This window comes from Taudactylus pleione, unplaced genomic scaffold (assembly GCF_031769625.1).
Source record: "Taudactylus pleione unplaced genomic scaffold, aTauple2 ptg000465l, whole genome shotgun sequence".
Classification (NCBI taxonomy): Eukaryota; Metazoa; Chordata; class Amphibia; order Anura; family Myobatrachidae; genus Taudactylus; species Taudactylus pleione.
In genome coordinates, this window is record NW_028284867.1 from 1,713,225 (window position 1) to 1,732,210 (window position 18,986).

Here is an 18,986-nt window from a genome sequence, read left to right on the forward strand (position 1 = left end):
CACCCCCCGTCACCACCCACAAATGGCGCTTCCTGTCACTCACTCTGCGAGGGGTCTGCGTATCCTCTGCGATCGCAGTCCCCATCACAATAGCTAGTTCGCGCATGCGCACTGCGATGCATGCACAGAATGCAACAATCGGCCGATTGCGTGCGTATTTGCAACTGCGATCCTTGCTGAATCAGGCCCTTTGTGCCAGAGTCCAAAGTGCATGCACAGGTCTCCGGGAACATGGAGTCTGAGCTTTGTTCCAGGAGACATCTCTATTGTGCATGCTCAAATCTCCAAGAAAATGGCTGCCACTCCATTTTCCCGGTAATATCTGTCTGCAGCGCCGGCCAGCACGGGGTAAGTATAATGTAATATGAAAGGTGTCAAATCGGAGCTGACCCAGTAAAATCCATACTGCTGGGACAGTATAACACTCATGTGATGTAAATATGTGTATATAAACGCCTGTAAATAATATCTTTATAAACACTGGGTTCTGTTGTCGTTTTGTTATAATCGGTGAGTTCGCCTCATTGTTCATTAACAAAACTTGTGTATTATAAGTGATAACTCTCATCACATTGCAAATCATTATGGGTTTCAGAGGTGGTGATTTCTAATAGTCTAGAGTTTACAGTAGGAAGTAAATAATCCCATGTGTTATTCTAGTTTACCATTATTATATTGTTATTATAGTTTGATCTGTAATAATAGAATGTACTTAAATAATATAACACGGATAATAATTATAAATAAATGTTAATAATAATAAATATATGATGATAATAATAATAATTCAATATTCTCAAGATACTATATAATAATGTACAGTGTTATATGTTATAGTATTCCTATTCCATAATAGTGGCATAGAATGGAAGTTGGAAAATATGCATACACTTTAAAACTATACACATATAATTGTCACTATAATATTAATGTATAACAAGCGCACTAACTGCATAATAAATAATAAACATAATAATAATAATAAACATAATAAATAATAATAATAATAATAATAATAATAATAATAATAATAACAATAAACAACATAATAATACTTATAACCAGCTTAATACTTCCAGGTACACATGGGGGCAGAGCCTGCTCTGTGTTGGGTGCACAGATATTCTTGTCCTTATCCCATTGGACGCGCAATTTTACACTTCACCTCTATTGGCCCGCTCCAATGTCAGTCATGTCAGTCTTCGCTACACCCGCGCCTCTTGATTGGCCACCGAAAATATCAAACAAACTATGCTCCGCCCACATTCCGGTGAACTCCAGCACCGCTTTCCATCGGGATACTAGAAAGTGGATGATTGGCTGAGAGCGATGACGCAAGAGGAATAGCAGGAGACGATTGGCCGGTCGCTGTGTCAGGGCGTGTCTGGCAGGCAGGAGGGGGACCTGGGCTGCTCTGGGCTGCTGTCAGTCTGATCCTGGACACTGAGAAGGGAGAATTTCTGACTGCTGCTCCCAGTGTTATTACCCTGACCTCCCACAGGACCCCACAGGCATCTGCCCCTCACTGGGACCTTCCTTATCACAGCTGCCCTCACTTCTGCCCCTCATACCCCTGCCAGCTGTACAGGGGCACTATACAGAGGACTGGCTCCTTACATACTGCACAGAGAGGACCTTTAAATCCCAGAGACCAGCTGAGCTCTCTCCCCATTACTGCTGAGACTCTGCATTGCAAACTGCAGGACTTGAATGCCCCATTTACTTATAATTCCTTCTAAATAATTGAATTATCTTTTAAGTTTTCCAAAAATAATTCCAGATTCATAGCTTGTGTGGGGTGATTGCTGGCAGAGCATGGAGGTACTGGAGAGTGGAGAGACTGTCATGCAGTGGGACTGTAAGCTGAGTGAGCTCTCAGAGGCGGCGGAGAGCGACTCGCTGTATAATACGGTGAGAAATGACATTATTATTATTATTATTATTATTATTGCTATTGTTATAAGTTTATTGAGGTTTGCATTTGGGGTAATGCAGAGCAACACAAAAAGTTATGTTGTGATGGGATTGTCACACTCTTCCCCAACCTCCACTCCTATTATTATTATTATGACATTTAATGTTTCTCATGTTGGCACCAGTCTGACCCCAATGTTGTCACCAGCCTGACCCCAGTGTTGGTACCAGTCTGACCCCAATGTTGGCACTAGCCTGACCCCAATGTTGGCACCAGTCTAACCCCAATATTGGCATTACTTATGCTTCCATGCTGCCCCCCTGCATTGTTCTGCAAATGCCACCCAGCAATGTTCTTATTTTCTGTGATTAAAGTCACCATTCCAGGTCATCGGGAGCAGCATAACCCTGTAAGAGCAAACGGACTCCTTTATCTCACTCTCCTCCCATCATATACATCGCCCCAGTCCATGAAGGCAGATGTTCTGCCCCCCCCCCTCCCCGCACCTGGATAGGTGCCAGCATCTCTTGCACAGCTGTGAGGGATATGGGGGGGGGTTATGTACATGAAACATCTGAACACTTCAGACTGACTTGAGTGACAGATTTTTATTCGCCCCCCAGGAAATGTAACTTTTTTATTTTTTATTATTATTATTATTATTATTATTCTTTTTTTTTTACTTAGTAAGTTTCTTGTAAGTTTGTTGCCAGCTTTTGTGTCCAATGTAATCTATTGTTATACAGTGACAGAGGTGGGTAACAGCAAGGTGGAGGGTCCTGTTGTTGTGCTGGGGGCCTTTGTTTACTTTGTCTCCTGTCCTTGTTATCAGGTGTAGAAGATGTTGCATTGTTGTGTGTGTGTGTGTGTGTGTGTGTGTGTGGGGGGACGGGGACCAAACACTAGATTGGAAAGATTGTATTGGATTTAAGAATGTGGCTGGTCCCCGGTTGGCTTTCCCTAGAATGTTTTTCTGCATCAAGCCATAGAGAAGGGGTGCAGAGGAAGTTGGAGGGGGGGGCTGGTGTCCTATGGAGTAATAGTGTATATACATGAAACAGATGTGCAAACACAGTACTGAGATGAGGAGTGTTTGCTAAACAGGATTTACCGAAAAGGTCAATTTATCTCCAGTGAGTGGAAACATTGACCTTTCTACTGAATCCCTGTTGTTTAAATAGCAGTAGTGGTCTATCTTTTGTCATGTATATATTATTTACATATTCTATTTATATACCACTGCCTATACCCCCCATACTGTGCGCTGAATGTGCTAGTGATAGCTCGTCCATCTGTATGGCCACCGTGCCATCCGTGTATCTTTGGTTGTATGTCTAATGTTGTGCCTGTATGAGGCTGGCCCCCAGCACTGTTGTCATCGGTGATATCAAATATCAGCATCGTTCGGTAGCGCTGTGCGTTTGTGCTTTTTGTTTGTGCACTTCATTTCTGAACGTTTCCAGGTGCTATATACCTGTTATACCGTGTGTGCACGCCTCGCCAGTCAGTAGTTGTTTATATGCACCAGTTATTTGGCGTTTGAGTTTAGACACAAGTGGTACCCACATTAGTGTGATGCAATGGCTAATCCATACTATAGAGTTAACTCTTTTTCTGCTTTTCCCACTTTTTTCCCAGCAGCAGTAGCCTGAACCAAGATAACTGGAGTTACCTCCACCTTTACCCATTGTCTGTATTTTTTGCTTATGATGTGGACGAGATGGGGGAACGTGCTGTATCCATGTATGATGGCATTTCATGTTACCCATTAATTGCTTGCATATCCCGAAGACTGCGTTTTGGGTGATAGATTAATTCTGTGCCCTGATCCGGTCCGACTTGATTCAAGTTTTGGTCCCCCCCATATATACGAAACTTTGCACATTCTGTGATATTCTAGACCAGGGGTGGGGAACCTTTTTTTCTGCTGAGGGCCATTTTGATATATATAATATTATTCGTGGGCCCGGTACAGGCTGCGCCCCCTCCATGTGATGTCACACGGGGGGCAGAGCCACAATCGCCGGTGAGTACAGCAATGCCCGGCGGAGGATGCTCCGGGGAGCTGTAAGGGCAGCAGTGTGACGCTCCAGGCATCACCGCTGCATAGATTCTGGCTGTAGGGCACCATTCTAGGCACCCTGATAGCCAGATGAGGCAAGCAGAAAAAAGCTCAGAGGGCCAGACCAAATGATTCCGAGGGCCTTATACGGCCCCCGGGCCTGAGGTTCCCCATCCCTGTTCTAGGCTAAGGGGTTTATGTATCAAGCAGTGGAGAAGTTGCCCATAACAACCATTCACCTTTGAAGTAGCATTTATCAAGTACATTCTATAATTGATTGGTTGCTATGGGCAACTTCTCCACTGATCCACTTCTCCATGTTTTTCACTGCTTGATACATAAACCCCTAAAGCTGGGTACACATTAGCCAATGTGTACCCCGCCCGACGTCGCTGGCGACAGGACTCGGCATGCGGCAAGTGCATACACTTGCTGATGCCGGCTCCGACAGGGGGCCAATCTGCAATAGGGCGATGTCGCTAATGACCCGGGGGAGCGCGCATATCATGGGTACACACCTGACGATGTACCCGATATATCGCTCCGATATGCGGGATCGGACGACATATCGTCTAATGTGTACCCACCTTAAGGTTGATAATGGGGGATATTTATGAAAACCGGTGTACGGTTAACTGCATAGAATGCCATAAGCTGTATTATTAGGATGGCAGAATCTGGTTGCCGTGAGTTACAGCATATGTAGCGTAGTTACCGGTGTACCAGTTTCCCTCATTGTCCTCTCTGCATGATGTGCAGGATAATTCTGCATGCACACACATGATTTGCCTGGTGTCAGGGGTCACATGTATGTGCCTGTCTCTGCGGGTGTTTGGCCTGTCTGCCCATGCACCTCGCAGATGCAGGCTAGTCACTGGTGAGGAATTCCTGGCTCGAGTTCAGGACGTCTGGGATAGAGCAGACTTGTACCAGTGCCCCCTGGACCTTTACTAAGGTATTAAGGGAAAGAAAACAAAATTCTATTCTTCTTAGAAATCCGCTTTTTTTTTTTTTTTTTTTTTAATCGTGTTTGTGTCTGCGCTGAACTGTTTAGGAGAGGCCTGTAATCCGATCTTCAGAAGTGGGTTAAACATGCATCCTACATGTGTAATACAATATTCTGATTATTATTGTACAGTAATTGCATGCTGTAAGAGTGTGTACTTGTTGATCCAGCATTGCTGGGGTATATTGACTAAAGTGCAGGTTTTTAGAAGTGATGAAATTGCCCATAGCAACCAGATTCTAGCTATTATCTTTCAGAAGGTGCTAGATAAATAAGTAGAGTCTGATTGGTTGCTATGGCAACATCTCCACTTCTAAAAACACGCACTTTAGTTAATATACCCCCCGGGTTTCTGGTAGTGCATGAGCTTTCAGGGGTTGTACAGGATCTTGTCTAATATTTGTTAAATATTCTCTTTGTCCAGACTGTCCCTTTTTTGTTTATGGCCATATAAATGGTGTCAGGGCCGCTAATGGTAGACCCCAGTATACAGGGGCATGTCATTAGAGAAAGACTTTTGCATATTATGTTTAATGGGGGTCTGACCTATTGGTTTCCATTAATGTGTATTTAAGTATATACTACATGATCAACAGTATTTGGTCGCCCCACCTAGTTATTGTGTTTGGCCATTACAGCCTCACCCATTGCTAATAGCCACTTAAACTCAAAAATGCAGCCAAACAATCTCCATAGTCCATCCTTAGCAATAGAATAGGGCGTACTGAAAGTGCTGTACTTGGGAAGTGGGCTCAACTAGGAGCAACCACAGCTCACCCATGAATCGGTCAGCCCCACAAGCTCACAGAACAGGACTGGCACATAAAAGACACTTGACCTCGGCTGCAACGCTACGAAGTTTCCAAACTGCCTCTGGTAGTAATGTCGGCACAAGTACTGTTCATTGGGCGCTTCAGAGATGGAGTTTCCATGGCTAAGCAGCTGCCCACAAGCCTCGGATCAAAATACGCAATGCCTAAACGTGGCCTGGAGTGGTGTAAATCACACCGCCATTGGACTGTGGAGCAGTGGCGACTCGTTATCTGGAGTGATGAGTTATGCTTTGCCATCCGGCAGTCTGATGGGTGAATCTGGGTTTGGCAGACCCCCCGGAGAACACTTCCTGTTTGAATGCTTGCTGCCAACTGTAAAGTTTGGTGGTTTGACCTGGGCCCTTTAGTTCAAGTACAGCATACAGTGATGTTCTGTAAAATGGGCTGCTTCCAACTCTATGGCAATTGGGGAAGGCCCTTTCCCGTGACAGCATGACAGTCCACCAAGCAAGGTTCATCTAAAAAATATCTTGCTGCATTTGGTGTGACAGAACATGGCTGACCTGCCCAGACCATAACCCCGTTGGACACCTTTGTGAGTACTTGGAACGCTGACTGAGTGCCAGGTCTTCTCGTCCAACATACGTGTCTGACCTAACTAATGCTCTTGAGGCTGAATGGGTGCAAACCTCGGCAACCGTGTTCCACAATCTAGTAGAAAGCCTTCCCAGGAGAGGGAAGAGTACTATAGCAGCAAAATGGTCTCAGTGCCGTACTAATACATATGGTTATGGTTATTAAGGACCTATGGATGTTCATGTCCACATACGTTCGGTCAGGTGGTGTGTGTATTTGGTCAAGCCATGAAACTTACCCTATACTTAATTTTAGGTCCTCGGTAAGGTAAAGCGGTTATAGGAACCTATTCCAGATTGCTATTAATTTGTATTTATTGGGAGTGTAAATTCAGTTAAAATTAGTATCTGGAGTTACAAATCTTGGGTGGGGATAAAAGGAGACTCTTGGAAAAAATTGAGATCTAAATATATATCCATCAGTGCAGCCTTTAAATTTAAATCTCTGATTATGGGCCAGGGATTTGATTGGCTGTATGGTCAATTTAATTAATTCACATCACAGATCTGGCTCCCTCCATCAATGTCTCGGGGAGTGAATTGACCGGCTACATACAGGCAAGTCGAGAGCTATTATTCAGGGCACAGAAATTGTCCGTGACGTCAAATATCCTTAACACTGTGCAGTATTGATTGATACACACTGTTTCCTCGGTGTAATGGTTAGCGTTTCTGCCTCACAGCAATGAGGTCATGGGTTCAATTCCCACCATGGCCCTAACTGTGTGGAGTTTGTACATATATACTGCTAGGTTAATTGGTTCCCCACAAAAATTAACCCGTGTGTGTGCGCATGTGGTAGGGAATATAGATTGTAAGCTCCACTGGGGCAGGGACTGATGTCAATGGCCAAAATACTCTCTCTGTAAAGCGCTGCGGAATATGTGTGCGCTGTATAAATAACTGGTAATAAATAAATAAATAAATAAATAAATTAGTGTGGTCATTCTGCCCCCAACACATCTCAACTAAATAGGCTTAATATGCAGCACACACCTTCGATTCACCTCTCTAACATGCCGACTGGAGAGGCGGCAGGACAGACCCAATTTTCTGGGACAAAGTCTGAACTTTTGGGAGGTACATATTAAAGTCACTTGTGTACTACAAGTCCCATCATTCACTGGAGTGCCACTGGTTGGGCAGCTGGTGATTTCTATATTCACTTTAATGACAGGGTTTCAATTGTAAATGTGAAAATAAAGGTTTGCAGAGTTACTTCAGCTTGTGGGCCTCAGTTTTGTTGTCTGCTATTTTGATCTTCAAAGATGCAGACCCTTTTGAAATATGATAGGGGCTTGCTTCTGTCTGCAGCTGGTGGTCAGTGGCGCATCCCTAGTATGTAGTCTATATGGTGCCTGGCAGTAATTTGTTCCCATGAGATGTGTTATAATTATGCTAAGAGGGATCGCAGGCCTGAAAATATTTCTGTAATAATATATTATTGACTGTGGGTAATTTCTCTCTTATTAATAAATTAATCAAATTTGCATGGATCGGCCGTTCAGACTATTTGGAAATCCTACTGAGGATTAAAGAGTCCAAATATGCAGTAACCCATAACAACCAATTGGACTTCTCGTTTCCCTGGCTGACCTCCACACCATCTATCAAAGCTAATTGCTGATTGGTTGTTATGTGTTACATTTGCCGTGTTGGTAATAAACCCCCCCCCCCAGTTGCCTGTTATTGAATTCTCTGCTTATGAATGAAGTATCAAGGTACATCGATATCCTGAGGCTGAAGAACTACAAGTCCCAGAGTGCTGACTGGGCATGCTGAGACTTGTAGCTCCACAATAGCTGGAGGGCCTTAGGAGCCCAAATACCCTATAAAAAGGTATAGAAGGAATCCAAGTCCACCCAGAGCCAGATTTTGAGGGAATTCACATAGCAAACAAGGCTACGTGCAATTCTAATTATCCTGACACAACATGGTAGAAAAAAAAACAGCTTTAAAAATATATATACATATTTTTAAGACTGCCTCCTTAATGACAGTTTACATGAAGCAAAACCACAGAGAATAGTGTGTTATAAGGATGTCTGCTGGTGCCAGGCGCAATAAGAGCCTTGTAATAACACAGCTAAATACATATCTCAGTGTGGGCTGAATGCAGAGAATGAATGCAGTGGGGGGAAGGAAGGACAGACAAAGGGTCTTTAGACCAGACTGTTACCCAACTACTGATAACACAAATATAAACGTTTATTATGATAAAGTGACAAAGGCTGCACAAACAGCGCCTGATTCATAGATGTACGTTCATCCGACGATGAACGTACAACTCCGATGCTAACGTTCTGCGATCTCGCTCGCAGACCCTCCAATTGTTTGGGGAGCGTACCTGGTCGCCGTTCCTGGAAACGAGGGGGGTGTCAACCCTGTTTTCCGTGAGGGACGACGCCATGGTCTGCGTCAGTGGACGCAGATTCCTGGCCTCTTACGTTACCAGCGCCCGGTCAGGCTGCGGGACGTTTCAGCTTGCAAAGGATGGTCGCGATGGTTGCGTTGCTGATCCCAGCCTGTGACGTCTGTCGCAGTGCTGCAGTCGCAGATGCAGCAAGGTAGTGTCTGACGCCTCCTCCTGCATTTGCATCAGAGATGGACGGATTTGCACAGGCGCTTGTGTGCCGCTCCGCAATTCCGTCCATCTCTGAATCCCGACCACAGTCTGTAGCATGTAGGGAGTAACCACTGTGTTGCCTCATGCAAAGTTACACGTTGCTGGTTATACGCTTGTCAGCCATCTTGCTCCCATCCCGCCATTATCGCTCCCAATGTCCTGCAGAGGTTGCACGTTACCTACAATAGTAAGTAGATGATGCAGCCGACTATTCCATTGGGAGTTGGTGACATCGCAAATTGCCCAGTGCCTGACTGGTGTCTCTAGGTTCTAGTGAATTGATGGGCTGAATGTTGGTGGGGCCCACACAACGCTTTGGTGTGTAGGTGACCGTTCTACTTTAGTCACATAGTAGAGGTGTAGATTGGAGATAATGAAGCCTATTGCTATGCACTTGCATTTTGTATATAATTATTCACATGCTCTGCAGCCTAATATTGCTGCACTGGGAATCGGATTAGCAAATTCCTCGTCCCCCTCTCACCTTATGTGACTTTCCAGTTACAGGGCGGTGGGAGTCTTAGCTTGGTTCTGCACTGTGTGTTGTGCTGTCACCTCTATGCAGCTTGTACAGAGATATACAGACACCCTCGGGCTGAGACCTTTTATAAACCTTTGGCCAGTTTTGTGGCTTTTGGGTAATTTACGTCCCGTACTTGTTCTACCACACCTGGGATAGTGGATGGTCGGATTTCGGCCCTCTGGCAAAGAGAGAGTCAGGAATTTGCAGATTTTTTTTTTTTTCAATTATTATTTATTTTAAATTTTTCCTGCAGGGAACGGTTTCTGGGCCTGATTCAGAGGCGCATGCTATTTGCGTGCGCTCGCTCTGAATCAGGGCGTCCTTTTTAAAAAAATTGCGGCCTCCATGCCGCTTGCACAGGTGTGGGTGACCACCCACAGTTTGTGTGTGCGGCCTGGCGATGGTCGCGGGTCTCGGCACTCGCAATGCCAAGTAATAGAGCAGGAAGTCCACTACTGACATCATGAGTGATGTCAGTAGGACCGCCCACAAACGGCAGGCGTTCCTTCGGGAACGCCTCCGTTTATACAGCCACCCCCCCTCCCCGCCTACAAAATGGGGCGAGCTGTCGATCAACATCGACAGCCGCGCCGTTATGTTGCAAGCCCCGGAGCGAGTGGATTGGCCCACTGTCGACCCGCTTGCGAGCGGGTCTGAATCAGGCCCTCTGCTCTTTAATTTTCCCATTAGATTGTAAGCTCTTGTGAGCAGTACTCCCTACGCTATGTTCCTGCATTGTGTCTCTACTTTATAATAATAATACATTGTATTTATATAGCGCTTTTCTCCAGCAGGATTCAAAGTCGTTCTACAATCATGCGTAGTTTCTCCTGACTGTTGGGTACAGCAGCGCCTCCCAATTGGACGACAGTAATAATTAATACTAATATTCCTGTCTGTGACAGAAGGATTTTACATTGAAAAGCGTTATTTTTTTCTTGCACTCCACAGTCATTCCTTCCACTTTGGGAAAAAGTGACCTATCCTTGCCGGAATCCTTCCCCCTGACTCAGAGGGTGGGCCGGGCCATTTCTGCCTATTTCCCATGGTGAGAACCTCCGACTTCTCGTTTGTTTGGTTCCTCCTAATTTTAACTGGAATGCGTAAAAAAAAATAAAATATGGTCCCAGCTTGTTTCTCTGCTCCAGACAACAGTCAGCTGTGTCCTGTGTTTATTGCACCCCTCCATCTGAATTTTAGGGCCTTGTCATACACTTAAGGGTGCGTTCCTGTTTTGTTTTATTTACAGCCATTACAAGCTAACAACATAGACGAGGGTTACTATGCATTTCTTTTTTACTGCAATGGTTCGTTCTTCCATAGTGGTGAAATCAGCTTTATTCTCTCTTGTAGGGATTAGTGATCCCTACAGTTTAAGTTTTACATGTGTTCAAGGAGCAGAAGTGAAAATACTTTTTTTTCTTGCCTTTTAACATCAGACAGATTTTTTTTTTTCTTTTACTGACTGTAAAAACCCAAAACAGATTCATGGGTATTTGAGATTTTGAATACATATGTGTCTATTTTTTAGGGGTAGGCATTTCCGTACTGACTTTACAAGAACAGATAGTTGTATCTGGGAATGGGGGGGGGGGGGGAATGCTACCTACCTCTCCCTCATTTATTAATAATCATGGGTTTTTCTTTGCAAAGCTTAATAACTGATAACACCTCATTCAGATATTTTCTCCCAAGATTAGAGCCTTCCCTTAATGTTGTCCGACGGCTCTGTCTCATCAAGAATTTCTTGTTTATCATAATTACTACCTGATCTTGTGCGCAGTATTGTGTACTTATGCTGACAAGTCCTCTCTATCTTGAATAAACAAACTCGCTAGTTGTTGTGTACGCCTCCCTCTTTATATTCCTGGAAAGATTTTTGTTTGCCGAAATTTCTTTTTGTCAGTCAAAACAGGGTTCACAATGTGTATATGTATATGTATTTATATATATATATATATATATATATATATATTTATCTTTTTTTTTAATCTTTCCAACGTTCGAGGTCTTTATTCTCTTGATGGTCTATATATTTTTCCAGCCATGGAGATCCTACAGGTAAAAGTGACAGGCCTGATATTCTAGCAAAGCCACCACTGATACAATCCAGTTTGAAGCTGAGACTGCTGCCAGCTGAGTTGCCGGTACTGGTTCTGTCTCTGCGTATGATCCAATCCAGGATCAGGTTTGCAAAGTTGTTTTTCACACTGTGTCTGCTCAGGTAAAAAACCTCCTTACATGGCCACCCCCTGCTAAGAGCTGAAAGAGATGATGGTGGTTCGGTGAAACGCAGGCGTGCCAGTGCGTTTCAACGCCGTTGCAGGGGCGTGCATAAATTAGCCACTGCGATGCCCTGTGCAGCCTGAGGCCTCATAGCGTGCAATGAAGTTAGCAATTCCTGAGTAAGGTCAGAGCTTGCGCAAGTGTTGGTGAGGCTCCGATGGTACTCGCTTGTACCGATGGTTTTGATGTCTTGCTGAGTATTACGGATGTGTGTCGTGTAAAGTGGGCAGCCTTATGTTGTGTTGTGACGGCATAGAGATCGCAGTGGATTAGCATACTATCGCAGTTGAACTGCGTGCGTCATCGCTATTGCATTCGCAGTTGCGATCCGTAATGAATCTGGCCCATAGTTAAGTATAACTAAATGTACTTAATATAATTAACACCAAGTTTTTCAGTTACGATTCCGCTCAGTAATTAATACTCAGCATATGATATATACGTGTATATTCAATGCAAGAGTGAAATTACACTTGCAGTAGTAGGATGAATTGTGTAACATGCTACTACACGGTGCCAGCAGACTATCCTCAGGCTGCCTGCACTGATGTAACTGCTTGTTCCCCATTGGAATGGTTACACTTGCTTACGAGATGCAGGTGTGTGGTTGGTTCCTAAGTTGCCTGCGGTTACCACGCATCCCCTGATTTTTGTGGGACTGTCACGATTTAGACCCTAAATGGTATGGGACTTTCGGAAAGGGGTGTGGCTCTATAAAATATGGGTGGTGTTGCCCGACTGGGGCCGGCATTTAGGCCGATCGTTGTGGCACTTATCAGTCCTATTTTTGCTTGGGAAAAAGCTTGCAATGTTACCGCTGTAAACCAACAGATTGGCATAGGTTTGTGATGTGTGGTGTTGCTCATTCGCATTGCAAGAAAGTAACAGATAAGTAATGCTGAGTTATGATTCCAAAAATATTTGAGACGCTCAGAAAGCTACCAGTTCCTCAGGGGTCTATTTACTAAGCAGTGTTAGGGAGACAGAGTGAAAAGCGATAAGTCTGTGATAAGGTGCCAGCCAATCAGCTCCAAACTGTCATTTTTCAAACACAGCCTGTGTGATGACAGTTGGGAGCTGATTGGCTGGCACCTTATCACTTTCTTATCACTTTTCACTCTGTCTCCTAACACTGCTTAGTAAATAGACCACCATAGTCTATGTTTCCTTACTGGGCACACTGGTGTTGTCCCAAACAGCAGGGCCAGTGTACTGCGGGAGCTGGCACCATCACACTTGGGGTTTCAGCATTAAAAGTGTAATTCAGGCCACAAAGGGTCATTGAGAGTTGGAAAATGTGAGTGTGGCTTACAATGGCTTGCAGTTCTGTTGCTCTCTGCACTAATAGTGCGCTGTCGTGCATGCCACGGAACGATGGTAAGATATAAAAGCGTGTAGAAAACACGTGCTACGTTCTAAATGCATTTTGTTCCATCATGCTGATCGCTCGCTATGGAGCTGCATAAATAGGCCTTTGCCACGTTCTAAAATGTTTAATTTCATCTTGACTGTGAATCTTATATTCTCCCAGTGGGAGCTGCCAAATTTATTACTCTGGTGAAATCAAAATCATTTGGCAGCCGCGAATCCCTGCCGCCTCACCGCTAAATGATCAAAAATCACGGTAGACTTTACCAACCACAAATTGTTAGTGGAAATATTTTTGCAGTGGGAGTACTCTCATTTCACAGAGTCCAAAAAACTCTTTACATACTTTTTGTTTTTAAAATATCTGAATCCCCCTTTATATCCTTTAGACGTGCTTTTTCATTTAACCCATAACTAGAATGGCGACCAATAATGACTGAAGCGTAGGCATCCATTTTACACCATGGATATGAATGGCTGGTTGTTTCTCACCCTAGTAGACTCCTGTTAGATGTATTTTGTGCTAGAGTCTAAAGAGCATGTATTTGTTCTTTATTCCTATCAGGCCAGTGACGCCATCCTACTAAGATTAGCCTAAACACAGAAATAGTCTTCTAAGTAAACCCTATTCAACCTCTATGACTAATAGACTTGAGATGGCATGAAAATTCCTGAAGCTAGCCTCTCTATAAAGAGAATGTGCCATTGAGACCCGTTTAGGAAGCTATTGTGAGTTCTTTTTTATTTTGTTTTCTTTTGTTCGTGCAAATCTATGACGTGTTTTTTCTGGTTTGCATATTCATGTTTTATTTCCTCCAGCATGTTGGTATTGAATTGATGGAGTCGGCCATTTTGTAGACTGTGCCATAATTCGTCTGGCTCTTCACTGTGAGCTTGTGGAAACACTGAAACGTGAATGCATGTGGTGATATTGATTACTAGTGAATTGATAGGCTGCATTGTAACAAATGCCGACTCGATCCACAAAATGGCTGCCTACAGTGTATGTTGGTGATGAGTGTGCTTTCTTTGCTATTGGTAGGCTTTTAGGTTCCTTTATTTATGCATTCCTTTCACAAGATGCATGCTTTCAGACGCATTTCGTATCATGCATTTCGCATGATCAAGGCTCCACCACCCACTTCCCAAGAAAGAGAAGCGGCATCTGCTCTGCAGGCAGTCTGAGAGGACTCCACAAAATTCGGGAGCCTCCTGGACATTCTGGGGAGAGTAGGCTGGTACAACGTCATTCAGGGGTGCACATGAAATGCGTCTTGGCTGTAGGCCAAATTTCACTTTGATGTTTATAAATGGAACAGTCATGTGACCTGAAGTTTTCACAAGTCCCAGTAGTCCTGATTTTGATGGGACTGTTGCAATTCATTAGACAAATGAGTGAGCAATAACATTTTGAATTATATACAGACCTGCACAATTTTTTTTGCAACAACTACTATGACTAATTTTTGAACAGAGTAAGGCGCGGGGGTCGCGGGTCGCCAGCATAACTCTCCGATATGGGAGTTCTCTTGTTTTGTTTGGAAAAATCCCAAATATATGTTTCCAAAGTGACTTACAGTATAACATAGCTTTATCGTCCTATAGAATCTAAATGTTTACTCCTTTCCCTCCCGCTGACCCCAGAAGGACAGTTTACCAACCACATCTGTGTTTCTCTGCTAGTAAACGCTTTTCAGTCCCATCCGTACACAGGGTCCTTGGTGGAGGATGGGTAGCTGGCTGCTGAACACAGTCCAAACCAAATACAGATGTACAGTTATACGAGGGAGCTGGCCTGTAATGGGTAGCAGATGTGGGCTCATTTTTCTGGTGGCATCTGGTCACCATGGCACTGCCAAGTCTCTAAAGGACAAAGCGATCTGTTGACGCCCTGTCACATACGGCAAAGTCTGGTTACCTCTTTTATTTCAAAGTATATAGCACCGTTTGTTGCCACATTGCAGTGTAGAAGTTTATTCTAAATCTTGCAGAATATTGGGTTCACTGGTTAACAAAATACCCTTTTACCCAGTGCCAGGAAAGCTTATTGTATTTTGCACAAAATGGAATATAGATATGATTTATCCCGTATAATTGGAGAGTAAATTCTATTAACTTCACAGAAACTTTTAAACCTGCGGATTTGTTAAGAAGAATCTGACACCTCAGCAAACTGTTCCTCACTTCCGGTCAGAGGGCCTGATTCAGAGCCGGACGCTCTGACAAGAGCGCTCGTTCTGAATCAGTGCCGTCCTACCTATTTTTGGAGCGGCCCCCTGGCCGCTCGCATAGCTGTGTTAGTGACCACCCACAGCTTATGCGAGCGGCCAAAAAGATGGTCGTGATGGTCAAGACCATCGCGACCATCGGGCTTGCGACGAAACCCTGCGGTAGGGTCTCGCTGCCGCAACCCCAGGAGTGCTTTTGGCTCTATCAGAGCCAAAAGCACTCCCACTGACATCACTAGTGATGTCAGTGGGGCCGGCCCCAGACGGTAGGCGTTCCCATGGGAACGCCTCCATGTGGGCAGCAACGCCCCCGACACGCCCACCAAAGGGGGCATGCTGTCACTCACCATCAACAGCACGCCCCCTTTGGTGCGAGACCCATAGTGACGGCTTGGCCGTCGCTATTCGGGTCTCACGCATGCGCACGACGGATCTCCCTCCATCGTGCGCATGCACACTAGGGCACCATCGACCCGCTTGCAAGCACTCAGCGCTCGCGAGCGGGTCTGAATCAGGCCCAGAGTTCATACTTCTGGATTTCAACAGTTGTTTTGGAAATTTGCGTACTGAAGAAAAATTCTCTGTCAGGAGATATACAATGAGCTATGAAACGTGCATCTGGCACCTACATGCTGTGGTAGCAGCCATTTTGTTTGTATAGTCACATGTCCTAGTGGCCTATTCCTTCACTAGATGCTAGTGATGTCAGTCGTGCACTAAGGGGAGATTTCTAAAACCTTGGCGCGGGATGCATCAAGTTGTGATGGATCCCGCCAATGATCACATGCATAACTGTTTTTAGTAATGCCGTATACATGTTCATTTAAGCGATCCCCTTCGGAAGTCTTCCGAAAAGAAACCCATAGGCTTCTGGCGTTGCCGATCGGGTCCAAGTTTCACTTTCCGGTGCTTGGTGCATATAGTGAATGCGGACAAACCTCCAAAAAAACGGTATATTCGGTTTGACCACATTTTTCATCATATTGCATCCCGCTCTTGGAGGATAAGAAAGTGGAAGTTACCCAAAGAAACCAATCGGCTTCTAATTGTTAAAGTCTGTAAAATGACAGCGATCGGTTGCTTCGGGCAACGTCTCTATTTTATGGGCCCTATTTAACAACGAAGCTTAATACCAGCAGCATTTTTCGTTTAGTATAGCAGCGATACGAACGGAAATGCCACTAGTATTTAACAATACTTACCCCTCCTGCGAGGTCCAGCGAAGTCCTCCAGTCTTCCTCGTCGGCAAGGTCCCCTGCTCAGCTGCTGGCTACCTAACGCTGCCAGCGACGGACTTCTGTGTAATGCACATGCGCGACGGTCTATCTGTGCGTCACGCGTTAACCTAGCAGGGACCCAGCAGTGCCTGGAAGGCTTCGCGGAAGCCAAGGCAGCGCTGGGTCCCTATTGCTGCTAGCTGGGTCCCTATTGCTGCTAATGGGAACCGCATGATTCTCACCACTGCATGGCGAGAGCGATTCAGTGACAAACAGCAGTAATCTTAGATTACTGCCGTTTGTTGAATAAAGAAAGCATGCATCGTTAATAAATGGGGGCCCTATGTCTCCGAGGCTTGATAAATCTCCCCTTGAGTTCACTTGTGTAAATATACTGTGTATACATAGGGGTAAATTTACTAAAGTGTGGGTTTTTAGAAGTGAAGATGTTGCCTATAGCAACCAATCAGATTCTATTTAACATTCATCTAGCACCTTCTAGAAGATAATAGCTAGAATCTGATTGGCTGCTATGGGCAACATCTTCACTTCTAAAAACCCGCACTTTAGTAAACATACCCCATAGTGTTCACATAGCTAGTACAAAGAACAATATGGTGCTGTATCCCATAGCAACCTGATATCAGAATTTATTGAATAAGGCTTTTTAAATGTGAATATTTATTTGCTATTAGGCAGTGTGGAGACACAGTAACGTGCAGCCAGGGGCAAGTGGGGACACAGACACAGCAGCGAGACACAGAGAGCCATACACAGAGACAAGGAAATTGAGGTATAAATACATGGTGAGATTAAAGTCCGGGTATTTGTGCTGACCAGTCTTATATGAGGTGATTCCATCCTCCCATTGCAAAGTCAGTCCTACAAAAGCCCTATTAAACGGAGCAGTTCTTGGGTGTAATTATACACAGGAACCGACGTCTTCCTCTGTTATTTTAGACGGCCTTTTAAATACATGCAAGAGATTTTGTTTTATGAGATGACACAGGCGGCTGATGCATCTCAGGAGCTTCCTTTTGTCAGAAGGTAAAAATAATAAAACAGAACCCGGGAGGAATAAGATTCCCTCTGGGCATGCAACGCGCACGGTTTACCATTTAACAAGACCATTAAAGTTGTCTCCTCGCAGTGCTGCGTCATGCTAACCCACTTACAGCTAAGTTACAGAGCACCATTAACAGGAACGTATACTAGATTATGATGTTTACTTGGTAGTTGAGGTGTTAATTAGGAAGTGCAAACGCTGGAAATGATTCAAGACCGCTGGTGAATGATGGGAGTTGTAGTGCAGCGATCTAGAAAGAAGCAGCATTTTTTTGGTTTCACTTGAGAGAGGCTGATTGTGGCAAGGCATTCTGAGAATAGTAGTTCCCTACCAGACCGAGAGCCACCTCTGCTTTAAATCAATATCACTTTTTCAGTCTTTGTAGAACTTAAATTTTATTTTTATCGTTCACTTGTAAGCATCTACCATTAGCCCTATCTCCCAGGCTACAGGGGCCGTGTGTACGGCTTTCCACCTGCATTCCCTTCATGTGATGTCTTGCCTAATTATGGGCTCACTCACGCTCTGAATGGGATTAAATCCCAATGACAGATATTCTAAATGTCAGTTCCCCCTGAGGCGAGTAAACTGTACCTTTTACCATACCTGGTGGGATAATTAGCTGTCTGGCATTTTCATTGTGCTTGCCATAATAGAAAACTGTTCTAATGGGTAATGTAAATTAGGATGATTATTTTTATCGTTAACTGTGAATTTATTTAATTAGAAATTCGTTATGTAGCTTTTATTTTCCATTGATATAACGTGTTTTAGATTACGCTGTACGTCGCTGAGAACACTTTGTGGCGCCTTGCAAATAAGTTAATTATACCTCATCCCATTATTTCTTTATTACATATTGAAATAAATAAAACCTTATTTTAGGTGGCTAGGTGTCTGTGAAAGTAGATGTATTTTGGTCATTTTTGTTTAGTCACAGGCCTAATAATGACACCTACAGATGTGTCCTTATACAGTACTGCCGCAGTCACGCCAAACAGCCGTTCTCGGCCTGCCAGGTCCCGTACGACTTAACTTGCGCCGAGCGTCTTTTTCACTTGGCCCGTATTCAATTAGCCGCAAAAAGTCGGAATCCGCGAAAAAGTATCGACAATTGCGACTTTTCGTCAGGCGGAAACTTATCTCTGTCAATTGCAAACACTTTTTTCGCGTACGCGAAAACGCAATGTAATAGGTGAAAAAGATTTGCCTACGAATAAGTGGAGAAAAAAAATGCAAAATCGCTATTTTGGGGTGCAAAGGTGGGGAAACAACTCAGCA

The 18,986-nt window shown here is 44.3% G+C and overlaps 1 protein-coding gene across 1 annotated transcript in view; it reads left to right on the forward strand.

The window, feature by feature from the left end:
* The first annotated feature begins 1,332 nt into the window (after nucleotides 1–1,332).
* CREB3L2 (cAMP responsive element binding protein 3 like 2) overlaps nucleotides 1,333–18,986 on the forward strand; it is a 60,883-nt gene continuing 43,229 nt past the window's right edge. Inside the window, exon 1 of the mRNA XM_088448803.1 lies at nucleotides 1,333–1,911. Coding sequence (XP_088304929.1) covers nucleotides 1,816–1,911 — 96 coding nt within the window. The 5' untranslated portion in view covers nucleotides 1,333–1,815. The remainder of the gene's footprint in view (nucleotides 1,912–18,986) is intronic.